The following is a 15908-nucleotide window of genomic DNA, read 5'->3' as shown; positions in this document are numbered from 1 at the left end:
TGCTTGACAGGGATACAAAGCTAGAGAAAACATTATGATAAAGGTCTCGAAAACAAGTAATTCCCTTTCTTTTCCACAAGGAAAAAGAACAGTCCAAAATACAAGGGGAGGAATGGGTGATTTTTAGTGATGGGACTTCAAGTCGAAGCAGAGGTGAATTTGAAGTAATGCCAGAACTGATAGCAGATTTTTAAGGAAGCCAGCACAACTGAATTTCTTGTGTACTGGGATAGAGAAACTGGGTATGAGGGGCATAGTAGAACACGGAGAAAAATTGACAGGCATGACTTGGGCTCGATTGAACACCAGGGGATGTCAGCTGCCTGAAACCAGAATAATAATTTTTTGGAAATTAGCTGCCCAGTAATAGTATAAGAAATTTGGTAGGGCAAGCTCCCCCCCCCCCCCAATTTACTTTCCGTAGTATACTTCTACTAATTCTAGGCAGTTTCCCCACCCAAATAAATGATGTTATCAATTTCTTCAAAGAATGAAAAATGAGTTTTGGAAACATAGTGGGATGGATTGAAATAGAGAAATTTTGGTAAAATAGTAATTTTTAGGACATTAATTCTGCCAGCTAGAGTATAGGGAGGTCATTCCATCTCTGAAAATCAGATTTTTGTCTGAGAAAGTTGGAGAATGAAGTTTTACAGAAGGAAGAGCTGCCTGAGAGCAAGTAATATCAACCCTAAGATATTTGAACCCTGATTGGCTTATGTGGAAAGATGAGTTTGGCTGCTGGAACTGTGAAGCAGTTATATTAATGGGAAAACTTTGACTTTTCCGAAGATTCAACTTATAACCAGAAAAAGAGCGTGGGAATAGCAGCTGAAGGGTTCATTGCATAAAGTAACACATCATCTGCATATAAAGATACTCGATGTTCTATACCCTCTTAATGAACTCCATGGAAAAGGGGGGAAGGAACGCAGGGCTGCTAAAAGGGGCTCTATCACAAGAGCGAATAAAATGGGACTTTAAGGGCAACCTTGATGAGTCCCACATGACAGTGAAAAATAATCAGATCGTATATCATTAGTGCAGACACTTATCTGAGGGCTAGTATATAAAAGATGGATCCATAAGCAGAAACGGTCACCAAAGCCAAATTTGTTAAGAGCAGCAAACAGATATTCTCAATGCTAAAATTTTCATTGGGAGTGATGGAGAAGGACAGGATTAGGAACGAGTATATTAGAGGAACAGCTCAGGTTGGACAGTTTGGAGACAAAGCAAGAGAGGCGAGATTGCGATGGTTTGGACATATGTGGAGGAGAGATGCTGGGTATATTGGGAGAAGGATGCTGAATATGGAGCTGCCAGGGTAGAGGAAAAGAGGAAGGCCAAAGAGGAGGTTTATGGATGTGGTGAGGGAGGACATGCAGGTGGCTGGTGTGACAGAGGAAGATGCAGAGGACAGGAAGAGATGGAGACGGATGATCCACTGTGGTGGCCCCTAACGGGAGCAGGCAAAAGTAGTAGTAGTCGTAAACAGATATTCCCACTCTATTCTATTGTACACATTTTCTGCATCTGATATAACAACTTCAGGGTGTTTTGAGAATTGTTTGGAGTAGGGATATTCATTAGGGTGCATATGTTAAAGAGTAGCGACCGCTAATAAATCCCATCTGTTCCTCCAAGGCAATGTCCATGTTAAGAAGAGATAAGGGTCTATAGGATCCACAAGAAGTGGGGTCCTTTTCCTTTTTTAGTAGCAGAAAGCTTGATGCTTGAGTGAAAGTGGATGGTAATATACCATGTTCTATTGCCTCATTGTACACATCCAAAAGAAGTGGGGCTAGTTTATCGCAAAATTTCTTAAAAAAACTCAATCGGATAGCCATCTGGGCCTGGGACTATATTACTCTGCATTGACTTAATTGCTCTAATTACTTCATCTAGCGCCAGTGACGAGTCCAGATCACATGCAGTTGCAGGGTCAATAGTGGGTGTTGCCAAATTGTCAAAAAATCGGTCCATTTTAGTGGTATCAGTAGGAAAATCTCATTTGTTAAGAGCAGAGTAGAATAATTTTAAGTGTTGCATTGACATCAGCGGGGTCAGACAGCAGGTTACCAGAGGAGTCTCTTATGTGAGGAATTAGACATGAAGCAGCATGATGTTTCTTCAGCTGGTGCGCAAGCAGACAACCTGCCTTATCACCATATTCATAATAGGTCCCACAAGACTGTAAAAGAATACACGCTGCTTGTTTAGTTGAGACCAAATAAAATTCAGCTTGCAGGGTAATACGTTCCTTAGAGCTCAGGGCTAGGATTTGTGGCGTATTGGTGGTCTAAACTAAGGATAGAGTCAGCGAGTCTGATTTTTTTCAGCCTTATGCTGCTTGGTTAGGTTGGCAGAGTAAGAAATAATTTGACTCCTGAGAAATGCTTTTTGTGACTACCATATCAGAAAGTGCCAAGTCGACTCAGTTTTGTTGATGATAAGATGTATCAATAGAGCAGGAAATATAATCACAAAAGGCTTTATCTGAGAGGAGAAGGGAGTTAAACCTCCAAGGGGGGCGAGTTTTGCAATGAGAGAATAAGGATATATCAAGACACAGGGGGAGCATGATCGCTCATGACTATTGCTGATATTCTGTGGAGGTCACACTAGGAAGGAGACTGCCATCAAAAAAACAACAAAAAAAAGTTGATATGCGAGTAGGAGGGATGTACATGTGGAAAAAAGGTGAACTCTTTCGCATGTGGATTACGGAATCTCGGCATAGGGCCGGCACAGCCATTCTTTAGCATAAAATCTGAAAGTGACCTCAACATCCCTGAGGAAGATGCTGTTTTGGGGTTGGAACGGTCTAACTGTGGCTCTATAACACAATTAATTTAGGTCACCTCCAAAAATTAAGAGGTGAGTGATCAAACAGGGAAGGCTACTCAGTAGTTGGTTTGCAAAACCCACATCATCAACATTTGGGGCATACAATTAAATACCTCCCATTAGGATCAGACATGATGTCAGTGGGTATAAATTGCATTCTCTTATGTATCAACATAGCAACACCCCTGGCTTTGGAATTAAACGTGGAAAGAAATACCTGGTTAACCCATGACTTGGGTAACCTGGGATGCTCCTTGAGGCGCATATGCATCTCTTGAATAAAGGCTATGTCTGTTTTTAAATGTTTAAGATATGACAGAACGGATCTTTTCACCCAATGTCCCATACCTTTCACATTCCAAGACAAAAATCCAATAGAGGTATCAGGTCTACAGGAACCAGAGTTTACAGCATTATCAGCCACTTCAGTATTAGGAGAATAGACAAGTCAAATGTCCCTAAGAAATAGAAAAATAAATATAAAAGTAGGTAGATCAAGCATTGAGTTAAAGCATACACACACAAACAAAAACAAACAAGGAAGAAAAAAAAGAGGATATTAACCCCATCTGCACCCCAGGGGTGGGCAATCTTATCCAGAAAGGGCCGGTGTGGGTGCAGGTTTTTGTTCCAACAAAGAAGTTACATACGTACCTGTGTCTCCTAATCAAGTTCCTCAGCGAAGACTCAACTGGTTGATTAGAGGGATCAGGTGTGTAACTGCTTGGTTGGAACAAAAACCTTCACCCACACTGGCCCTTTCTGGACAAGATTGCCCACCCCTGCAACCCAATGTCTTCATCCCCAAATGGTGAAGACTGCAGGTTAATACGTTGTTGGACTTCCGACGCATACTAACTGAAAACGTTATTCTTCTTTTGCAGAGAGGCTCCCAAGTATGTTCACAGCTTTGTGTAGAACACCTTGACAACATAATGAATTACACCTATAAACAACACCTGGACGACTCCCATAAGCTCATTAGATGAATTCTGCTCATCTTGCGCCCTCTGTTGGTGAATGGACTTTGCCATTTTCTGTGGCAAACCCATTGGTCAACAGAGTAAACAGGAAGAAAATGTAACACTTTAGTATGGGGAACGTAGTCACCATTAATTAGGTGCTTATTAGCATGCAAATTAGCAACATATTGGCTCTTAATTGGTCATTATTATGTACTCATTAATGCCTTATTCTGCATGGCCTTATTATACAACCAGTAAGCCATTAACTATGAGTTTTCCCTCTATAACCTCAGAATTATTGCTTATTAGTAGTACCATCTCAATATGCTTTGCTTAGTATGGCCTTTATAAGGTGGTAGTACCACAAGAAGAGTTATTCTCCCTTACTAACACTTAATGAATATGGTCTGTTCTTACATAACAACACACAAAACTACAAGTGTTAACAGTGTTAAATTACTGTAAATTAAGTTTTTGTTACTTAGAATATGTTCCCCATACTAAAGTGACATCTTGATCATTACTAATTCACTAGTAATTAAGTTTTTTTATGTTCCCCATACTAAAGTGTTACCGAAGAAAAATACAAAATAAAAACAAAACTATAAGAATGCACTAAGCGCACAATAACTAATAGTAATGATAAAAGTATTGGCAAATCTCAAAATATGGCCAAAATCACAACAAGAAATCACACAACATACAATCTCATCAAAATAAAGTAGGCTTCTACCAGGGCCACTCATAGCAGTCACCACACTATGGTGAGAAAGTAGATAAATAACTAAACAAAAAGGTTAGCTTGAATGGACAACATGCTGCCGTTAGCACCAACATGGAAGGCCAGTTAACCCAATATAACCAAGCCCACAGCTTTCTCTTATAACTAGAACAAGAACGAAGGGAGAGAGAGAGAGCGAGAGAGTTTGCAGAACATGGGCAGAATAATCACCATTTTTATAGTCCATCCTTGGTTTAGCAGACTGGGGCATGAGCCAATGTTGAGCAACATACCTTGTGTCAGCTGGGAGAAAGTCCTATAGATGGAGCTGTCTTGGCATAGATTATAAATGTCAGTCTGGAGTGGTTTGAAAGACATTACCAACTACAGGAGACCATCCCCTCCACAATGCAGGGAGCCGTCAACTGGCTGACAATCTAAATGGATTTTACTGCAGGTTTGAAAAGCAAATTTTCACACCCCTCACCCTCTCCAGCCACAACACACAACCAACTGCACTCCCTGCCAGCCACTCTCCCCTCCCCACCAAACCCACACCCGCACTCAGAATCTGTGTTGAGGACTTGCGCCAGCTCTTCCAGAGGCAGAAGACCAGGAAGGCACCGGGCCCGGATGGCATATCTGTGCTGTCCAGCTGGCCCCCATTTTCACACTGATCTTCAACAGATCACTGGAGCTGTGTGAAGTTCCCTCCTGCGTCAAGAGCTCTACTATCATCTCTGTCCCCACGAAACCCCGTATCACAGGATTAGATGACTACAGGCCCATTGCCCTAATGTCTGTGGTCATTAAATCCTTTGAGAGACTGGTATTGGCCCACCTGAAGGAAATCACAGGCCCCCTGTTTGACCCCCTGCAGTTTGCCTACAGAGCAAACAGGTCGGTGGAGGATGCAGTCAACACGGGACCACATCTTCCAACACCTCCACCCCCCAGGGACATACGTAAGAGTTCTGTTTGTGGACTTCAGCTTAGTGTTCCACACCATCATCCCAGATACTCCAACCTCACCTGGCTCACTGTACCAGCCGCCACCTGCCAGCGGATTAAAACACTTCCTGACAAGACAGGAGGCAGCTGGTGAGGCTGGGGAAAATCACATCCAGCACCCGGACAATCAGCACTGGTGCCCCCCAGGGATGTGTGCTCTCCCCTCTGCTCTTCTCCCTCTACACCAATGACTGCACCTCAGGTAGCCCGTCTGTTTAACTCCTGAAGTTTGCAGATGACACAACCATCATTGGCCTTATCCGGAATGGTGATGATTCTGCATATAGACGGGAGGTTGATCAGCTGGCCCTCTGGTGTGGCCATAACAACCCGTAGCTGAACACACTCAAAACAGTGGAGATGACAGTGGACTTCAGGTGGAGCCCCCCCAAAACTGCCCCCCCACCATACTCAACAGCACGGTGTCTGCGGTGAAAACCTACAGATTTCTGGGTTCCCCAATCTCCCAGGACCTAAGGTGGGCATCCAACATAGACACAATCATCAAAAAGGCCCAGCAGAGGATGTACTTTCTCTGCCAGCTCAAGCAGTTCAACCTTCTTCAGGAACTGCTGGTTCAGTTCTACACTGCAATAATCCAGTCTGTCCTCTGCACATCCATCACTGTCTGGTTTGGATCTGCCACCAAACAAGACAGGGACAGACTGCAACGGACAATTAGGTCTGCAGAGAAAATCATTGGTGCCAATCTGCCCTCCATTTAGGACTTATACACCTCCAGACTCAGGAAACAGGCAGGCAACATCACTGCAGACCCATCACACCCTAGTCACAACCTCCTCCCCTCTGGCAGGCGCTACAGAGCACTGTACCCCAAAACAACCAGATATAAAAAGTTTCTTTCCGCGGGCTGTCATTCACATGAATGCTTAACACTGCCAAATAAATCCAACCATTTTGTTATCGACTGTACTGTACATTATACGTACATACACTGGTATGCTCTGTCATGTCCATCTACCTCATGTATGTAAGTAACCTGCTAACATCGGTTTCTCTGATACATTCTCTGCACCATTGCACTTTATCGCCGCTTATTTCGCCTGTATAAGTCAATCCATGTGTTATCAGAACAATCTGAAGAGTGTTGTGTTGTAGTGTTGTTATTCTATGTTAAGTACACCGAGAGCCACAAAACCAGAGTCAAATTCCATGTGCGTGCAAACCTACATAGCCAGTAAACATGATTCTGATTTTCTCTGAGTATCAGCAGGACCACCAAGCAGAGGATAAAACGTTCAAACCTGGATTATGGTTTTTGATCTGTGGCTATTGAACAAACCAGTAGTGTTGTGCCTTCTAAAATACACTTGTTGTGTTGGACTGTATTTGACACAGCTTGATGTATTTTGATAAAAAGCCTTAACTCTGCAAATACATCACTTTTATTTTTTTCAAGACCTGAGGCATCAAACAATCAAACAATAATAATAATAATAATACCAATAATTCCCCATTAACAGACTCCTTTTACATTCAGGCTCATGAGGTTGTACACATTTGACATTTTAGCCATATTCTTGTGCAATAAAATGAACAAATTGGATTTTTTTTTTGCCTCAGATCGTTTCTATAAAGGTAACAATTATTTTTTTTTTTTTTAAATATTCGTCACACAAATTTTTCATTCATCTCATCATCAGCCGCTTCTCCGGGGTCGGGTCGCGGTGGCAGCAAGCTAAGTAGGGCCCTCCAGACATCCCTCTCCCCAGCAACGCCCTCCAGCTCCTCCTGCGGGATCCCAAGATGTTCCCAGGCCAAATTAGACATGTAGTCCCTCCAGAGAGTTCTGGGTCTACCCCGGGGTCTCTTCCCAGTTGGCCACGCCCGGAAAACCTCCAAATGAAGGCGCCTAGGAGGCATCCTAATCAGATGCCCGAACCAGGGACATTCCACGTCCTGAGGACCAATCTGCGATGCTGGAAGTCGGCACACCCCGGTCCCCGCCTGCCGCGCACCCTACCCCAATGCTAATACCCGTATTTGGTGGGTCCACGGGGCAGTGGCTACGTGTTGTTTTTTCGGGCTGGGCCTGACCGGGCCCCATGGGCCAAGGTCTGGCCACCAGACGCTCGTCGGCAAGTTCCCTCGCCTCAAATTTGTTTTCATGCAAATGCAGCTGCCATGATGTCTCTCGAATAAAGCTCTATGGGATTTTCGATACGAGACAGATATTAGTTCAGGGAACATGAGGGTAAGTTGAGGTGTCAAGAATAATGTGAGAATATAATATGAGCCCTGCACTGCTGTGTAAAAATACATAGGTTTTCAATTATGGGCTCTTGACATCTTAATCCGATTAGGATGAAGCAAGCTGATTCATATATAGACTTTCCTCGCTTTTTTAACTGAAAATAATTCTTTATTACATTTGTCACGCCTTCAAGAGGCAGTAGCAGTATTTGTTATAAACTAAATCAGAGCACAACCTAATGAAGCATGAACAAGTGGTAGAAATACCCGAGCAGCGTTATGATAAAGGGAGTTTTAAGGGTTGAGATGGTTTCACTGTTCCTTCACAGCAGGTACTATTCATTCAACTTCATCCGAGCTCTTTATTCCTTGATACTCCTACAATACGATTGAAATTAAATTTAATTGAAGGTCGCCGTGGAAACTCTCCAACACATATTTTACACCAACTGTGTTAACTGAGAACAGCATGTCCGTCCAACGGGGAGCATGCAGCTAAAGCTGCAAATGCCCGTTTAAGCAAGACAATCTGTTTTTCTATATCTGTTTTCTATTCTTGAATTGGCCGGGCTATGTGTCCTTATTTCTCATATTGTCATGAATTTCCGTCAACACCGCCCCGTTAGTGTCTGGCTCCGACAAGAGCTGCAGTCTGCACAGAACTAATTGGGAGGAGCGTGTTGTTGTCAGAGGTCTCGCTCTTGCAGCAACACGTCATTAGGCCAACGATAAGAGAAAAGGACACTTTGGGACAGCGGAGAGGAATGGCCCAGGTTAAGACACCACCTGCTACATTTCCCGGTACCCTTACAGGTACAGAGGGATTATCTCAGACAGACAGACTCTATTGATTTGATTTCATACTACCACCCCATTTTTCCCACTTCCGGTGTGGGAAGATGGCGGCGCGAACTTAGGTTTGCGGCGGCCTCACCCAGTACCGTCCATGCAGTGTCTTTGACCACGTCGGCGTCTAAATTTGTTTTGTCTTCGTTTGATAGCTGGGAGAGCTTGCACCGCTGCGTCTGGTGGGCCCAGGGACCACGGCACTGCCGGAGCTGCACCCGAGCAGGGCGGTCTAACAGGTCACAGAAGCGGGGCAGGCTAAGCTAACTGCTAGCCTATGCAGACCGGCAGTTCCAACCGTCATCCTGCGGTCGTTCTCTTGGACAGGGATTTTTTGTTGTTGGTAGTTTATGTGTTTAGGTCTTTGTGTTGCACTGCTGTGGGCTGGGGGGAAGGATATTTGGAATGAAATGACAAATAAAGTGTTCCTGATTCCTGATCGTAAAACATCCACCTCTGACCTTGTCTGCTGTACGTGTGCTTATGATCTTTCAAAACCTTCAGGTTACAGGTCTAGAGCAATTTCATCGATGTTGATATAATATCTGTCTTGTGTTTCGGTTGTTCACCTTTTCTATTTTCATTTACCCACAGCAGGTACAGTGTCTCGCTGCAGCACTTGGCGCTTATCAAAATGCCTGATGACATCCAAGTGTCTAACTTAGCACCAAGCAACTGGGTCGATGTTAATGAATAATTTACTCCCAGATGCTCAATAGCTTCTTACTGAATAATGAAGGTGTGTGGGCCTCTAGGACCGTAAGTTCAGCTCAGTGTATTGTCTGGCCATCGCCCACATTCTTCCCACTGCTGGCCTGCCGAGCCGTCGACATCATGAATTCACAGAGATACAGCACTCCAGTGAGCGGGAAGGACAATTAAACCACATCATCACCTTCACAGTTCGCCTGTGGGACAAGCGCTGATGGATTAAACTAATAGGCATCATGTTCAAAACAAACCAATTCCACAAGATGAGAAAGAACTCGCTTGAAATCCACTGCAAGGTCTCACAGCCACACAATGGACTCCCTTCGCTCTGCAGAGCTGAAAGGACAGGACACGCCGGCTCTAGCAGAGATACAGATATTCACTAGAGCGTCCGGATCCACATCACTGCAAACAGCCATTACCAAACAACATCACATTTATGAAATGACGACAGACACACACGGGTTGACACGTCACATGCACATACACACTGCTAGCATCTCCCCCACACACTCCCTGGAACATACATCCTCCTTCCTGGTCCTTTCTCCCCCTCTTTTTCTGTCTTTTCCTTTATCGCGGGAACTGCTATCCTGACTGTTTTGTCAAACACATGTCAGCGTCTGTTTGTATGTCTGTGTGTTACCGGATGTTGTCATTTTTTGTTTCTTTTTCTGGATCCCCCCCCCCCCCATTTTATCCCCATGTTATCCGGCCTGTCGTCTCACTCTTCTGAGCCGTCCCGGTCACTGCTCCACCCCCTCTGCCGATCCGGGGAGGTCTGCAGACTACCCCGTGCCTCCTCCCATACACGTGGAGTCACCAGCCGCTTCTTTTCACCTGACAGTGAGGAGTTTCGCCAGGGGGACGTAGCGCACGGGAGGATCACGCTGTTCCCCCCAGTTCACCCCCACCCCCCTGAACAGGTGTCCTAACTGACCAGAGGAGGCGCTAGTGCAGCGACCAGGACACATACCCACATCCGGCTTCCCACCCGCAGACAATTGTGTCTGCAGGGATGCCCGACCAAGCCCGAAGTAACACGGGGATTTGAACCGGCGAGCTCTGTGTTGGTAGGCAACAGATTGCTACGCTACCCGGATGCCTGTCTTTTTTTCATTTCCAAGTTTCCTTGTTTCACTTGTGGTGATGGTTCCCCTCTTGGAGAAGCGATGCTGATTGGTCATTTAGCTGATCAAACATGCCGAAGAGTTGGACCGCTGGCGGCTATAAAAGTACAACAAACCCTGTGTTCTTGTCATCGCACACATCCTCCGACGGACAGAGTTATTATAAGCGGTTCTTGATAATTAATTAAGATTGCCTTTGCTGGTGGAGAACCTGAACTCCACTTGCAGATTAACTCTGTCTAGGACACGTTGGCGTGCAAATTCCCTGCGTCGCATGCCATGCTGACGGCACAGGTTTCAAAAAAATGAAACGAGATATTTGATATAATGCAAAAAACGGAAGCAGGCAGGCATCACATTATTTTGGAAGTGCTGACATAGTGACTTTACACTGACTGTAGTGTATGTAAGTACAGTGACTGTTTCACTTCGAAGGTGAGATGCGAGTTAATCCTTTATTGTACCACTGCCCGTTTCTATTCAGTGCCAAAGTGATTGTACACTGGATACGAAGCGTAGGTATCAATGTATGTATTAAATTTCAGATTCCCCACATCTTAATCATGCATGAGACTTCAGACTGACAGGTGTTAACCTGCTTTGAGGGGCTGTACTGTGCACGCTCGGCTCTCTTATCATGACGTCATAGCTGCTTTGTTTTCAATGAGAAGATCTTCCTGTACCACGGCAAATCTTGTTGCAACGACTAACAACTTTTGAAAAGATACGTGTTTTTAAAAAGATATTGCTTTTGCAAGACATTTTTTCATGAATTATGCAAGTCTTGCGTAGGATTGGAGGCAACTTTAAAATGGGAAGTTTACAGGTATGAATAATTTTTAAGCTTTGAATGTCTATAGTAGTTCAATGAGAAACAAAAAATAAAATGTACTGACTGAATTTACTGGTGTGATCCATGCAAACCGTCCATGCAGTGTCTTTGTCCACATCTGCATCTAAGTTTGTCTTCGTTTGATGGCTGGGAGTGCTGGCGCTGGATAGGCTGGGAGAGCTCGGTCTGCTGCGTCCTGTGGGCCCAGGGACCACGGCCCTGCCTGGAGCTGCGCTCGAAGAGGAAACACCGAGGGCAGACTGACAGGACGCGGAAGCGGGGCAGGCTAAGCTAACCGCTAGCCCATGCAGAACGGCAGTTCCGACAGTCATCCTGGCTGGTGTTCGTTCTCTTGGGCAGTGAATTTTTTTTTGGTTGTTTAGTTTAGATATGTGCGTTAGTTTGAATATATGTGTTCTTGTAGTTGTAGTTTTTGTGTTGCACTGCTGTGGGCTGGGGGAAACGAAAGTGTTTCTGATTCTGATTGCATACTGTACCACCTTCTTGTCAACAAATGGCTAAATATGAGGCGACAGAATAATATGTAAATGTCTGGTTGCTTGCAAACTGTGTAGATATTTAAATCTTAACTAATACATAAAACTAATAATCTCAACAACTGTTAAGCTCTATATAGCATATGAACAAATTAATAACAGCTGAGCCTGCATTTTCTTCCCAGGCTGCCAAAAGACTTTTCACAGCGGACATGCTGGTGTTTCTCTAACAGAATTCACTGTAAACAGTTGGCATTGCATCTTTCCGTTGCGAGTGCATGAATATATCATAACACAGAGTAAGCCATGGATGACAGCTGATTTAATTTGCTAAATTATGAGATGGTGGCCGTATTGGGAGTGAGGCTTTGCTTTATTTAAAGCGAAGCAGCTGTTGCTGCCCTGGAACCTCAGGCTGAGTACCAGAGTGTCATTAAAAATGGTCCAGGGCTCTCCGTCTCCTTCCCTGGTGCCCACATGTTCCCATCTTGCCATACATCTTCCTGGAGGCTTGTGTCACTGCACCCCCGACACTCTAACATAACAAGGCCCTGCAAGGCAGCCTCACACACCTGGCATAAGTGCAGCATGAAAACAAACAAGCGTGCACGCACACAGACACGCACCTATCACCAAGTGGGAAGATTAGAAATAAACTGTCATGAAAATGCCACTTGCAAGAGGGTTTTAACATATTATTCATCCATCATTAATGAGAATAATGCAAAAAACAAAACAAAAAACAACAAACAAAAAAAACCAAAACGTTTGATTGCTTGCAAGGTGCATGAATATTTCAGTAACACATAAACAGTCTGCTGGATCTAATCTATCTAGCAAACAATTGTTTGTTAATTTGCGAGTCTGCGAACAAGCCTTGTATTTCGTTATTACTGGTGTGTGCAAAGCTTCTTAGTGTCACAGCATTTGGCTTCGGGGTTCCTCAAGTCTAAACTAAGTCAAGGACGGGGACCCTTTCAAAAGCAACATACTTTCATTCACGACTGGGGCTGGGCGATACGACTTCAAATCGATATCATGACTATTTCAAACTTTTACCTCGATTACCATTAATGAACGATTATTTATTTTATACGTTGCCCTCATAGTTCTCTGGCAAGGTCTGCACTGTAAATATGCTGACCTGCTGGGATATTTTTTTCTAATGAAGCACATCTTATGTTTGTGATTTTTAAATAATTCAGGGAAATGCACACAGATGAACTATTTATGGTTATTTATTGAATATTTATTGAATATTCTGAACAGTTGAAATCGCGGGTTCCAGTCATCGTCAACGTAGTGCAACGTAAGGCTAAAGCATGGCTCCATCCTTCTACCTGACCAGAGACCAGATGTGGCTCCATCCTTCTACCTGACCAGAGACCAGACGTGGCTCCATCCTTCTACCTGACCAGAGACCAGATGTGGCTCCATCCTTCTACCTGACCAGAGACCAGACGTGGCTCCATCCTTCTACCTGACCAGAGACCAGACGTGGCTCCATCCTTCTACCTGACCAGAGACCAGACGTGGCTCCATCCTTCTACCTGACCAGAGACCAGACGTGGCTCCATCCTTCTACCTGACCAGAGACCAGATGTGGCTCCATCCTTCTACCTGACCAGAGACCAGACGTGGCTCCATCCTTCTACCTGACCAGAGACCAGACATGGTTTCACCCTTCTACCTGACCAGAGACCAGACGTGGCTCCATCCTTCTACCTGACCAGAGACCAGACGTGGTTTCACCCTTCTACCTGACCAGAGACCAGACGTGGCTCCATCCTTCTACTTGACCAGAGACCAGACGTGGTTTCACCCTTCTACCTGACCAGAGACCAGACGTGGCTCCATCCTTCTACCTGACCAGAGACCAGACGTGGCTCCATCCTTCTACTTGACCAGAGACCAGACGTAGTTTCACCCTTCTACCTGACCAGAGACCAGACGTGGCTCCATCCTTCTACCTGACCAGAGACCAGACGTGGCTCCATCCTTCTACTTGACCAGAGACCAGACGTGGTTTCACCCTTCTACCTGACCAGAGACCAGACGTGGCTCCATCCTTCTACCTGACCAGAGACCAGACGTGGCTCCATCCTTCTACTTGACCAGAGACCAGACGTAGTTTCACCCTTCTACCAGACCAGAGACCAGACGTGGCTCCATCCTTCTACCTGACCAGAGACCAGACGTGGCTCCATCCTTCTACCTGACCAGAGACCAGACGTGGTTTCATCCTTCAACCTGACCAGAGACCAGACGTGGCTCCATCCTTCTACCTGACCAGAGACCAGACGTGGTTTCATCCTTCAACCTGACCAGAGACCAGATGTGGCTCCATCCTTCTACCTGACCAGAGACCAGACATGGTTTCACCCTTCTACCTGACCAGAGACCAGACGTGGCTCCATCCTTCTACCTGACCAGAGACCAGACATGGTTTCATCCTTCTACCTGACAAGAGACCAGACGTGGCTCCATCCTTCTACCTGACCGGAGACCAGACATGGTTTCATCCTTCTACCTGACTGGAGACCAGACATGGTTTCATCCTTCTACCTGACCAGAGACCAGACGTGGCTCCATCCTTCTACCTGACCAGAGACCAGACATGGCTCCATCTTTCTACCTGACCAGAGACCAGACATGGCTCCATCGTTCTACCTGACCAGAGACCAGACGTGGCTCCATCCTTCTACCTGACCAGAGACCAGACATGGCTCCATCGTTCTACCTGACCAGAGACCAGACGTGGCTCCATCGTTCTACCTGACCAGAGACCAGACGTGGCTCCATCCTTCTACCTGACCAGAGACCAGACATGGTTTCACCCTTCTACCTGACCAGAGACCAGACGTGGCTCCATTGTTCTACCTGACCAAGGACCAGACGTGGCTCCATCCTTCTACCTGACCAGAGACCAGATGTGGCTCCATCCTTCTACCTGACCAGAGACCAGACGTGGCTCCATCCTTCTACCTGACCAGAGACCAGACATGGTTTCACCCTTCTACCTGACCAGAGACCAGACGTGGCTCCATCCTTCTACCTGACCAGAGACCAGACGTGGTTTCACCCTTCTACCTGACCAGAGACCAGACGTGGCTCCATCCTTCTACTTGACCAGAGACCAGACGTGGTTTCACCCTTCTACCTGACCAGAGACCAGACGTGGCTCCATCCTTCTACCTGACCAGAGACCAGACGTGGCTCCATCCTTCTACTTGACCAGAGACCAGACGTAGTTTCACCCTTCTACCTGACCAGAGACCAGACGTGGCTCCATCCTTCTACCAGACCAGAGACCAGACGTGGCTCCATCCTTCTACCTGACCAGAGACCAGACGTGGCTCCATCCTTCTACCTGACCAGAGACCAGACGTGGTTTCATCCTTCAACCTGACCAGAGACCAGACGTGGCTCCATCCTTCTACCTGACCAGAGACCAGACATGGTTTCACCCTTCTACCTGACCAGAGACCAGACGTGGCTCCATCCTTCTACCTGACCAGAGACCAGACATGGTTTCATCCTTCTACCTGACAAGAGACCAGACGTGGCTCCATCCTTCTACCTGACCGGAGACCAGACATGGTTTCATCCTTCTACCTGACTGGAGACCAGACATGGTTTCATCCTTCTACCTGACCAGAGACCAGACGTGGCTCCATCCTTCTACCTGACCAGAGACCAGACATGGCTCCATCCTTCTACCTGACCAGAGACCAGACGTGGCTCCATCCTTCTACCTGACCAGAGACCAGACGTGGCTCCATCCTTCTACCTGACCAGAGACCAGACGTGGCTCCATCCTTCTACCTGACCAGAGACCAGACATGGTTTCACCCTTCTACCTGACCAGAGACCAGACGTGGCTCCATCCTTCTACCTGACCAGAGACCAGACATGGTTTCACCCTTCTACCTGACTGGAGACCAGACGTGGCTCCATCCTTCTACCTGACCAGAGGTAGAAGGATGGCAAGGCATGGCAAGAAGCAGGTATAAACAGGGTGTATGATCTCTGTGGTCCCGGGAACTTCAAAACGTTTGAATCTTTAAGAGCTCAGTACAATATACCTACCAAGGATTTTAAAATATTTACAAGTCAGGCACTATGTGTACA

General features: G+C 45.8%; 1 protein-coding gene across 5 annotated transcripts in view; it reads right to left on the bottom strand.

Annotated features, from left to right (window-relative positions):
- LOC130123237 (neurexin-1a-like) overlaps positions 1 to 15908 on the bottom strand; it is a 456613-nt gene that overhangs the window by 35027 nt on the left and 405678 nt on the right. The window contains exon 21 of one of the 5 annotated variants that reach the window (XM_056292379.1): positions 6333 to 6347. The exons of the other annotated variants lie outside the window; for them this stretch is intronic. Coding sequence (XP_056148354.1) covers positions 6333 to 6347 — 15 coding nt within the window. The remainder of the gene's footprint in view (positions 1 to 6332; positions 6348 to 15908) is intronic. 5 annotated transcript variants of the gene reach the window in all.

The sequence above is a fragment of the Lampris incognitus genome, chromosome 13 (genome assembly GCF_029633865.1).
Source record: "Lampris incognitus isolate fLamInc1 chromosome 13, fLamInc1.hap2, whole genome shotgun sequence".
NCBI lineage: Eukaryota > Metazoa > Chordata > Actinopteri > Lampriformes > Lampridae > Lampris > Lampris incognitus.
Note: the sequence above shows the minus strand (reverse complement) of the source record. Positions and strands in the feature narration are given on the sequence as shown.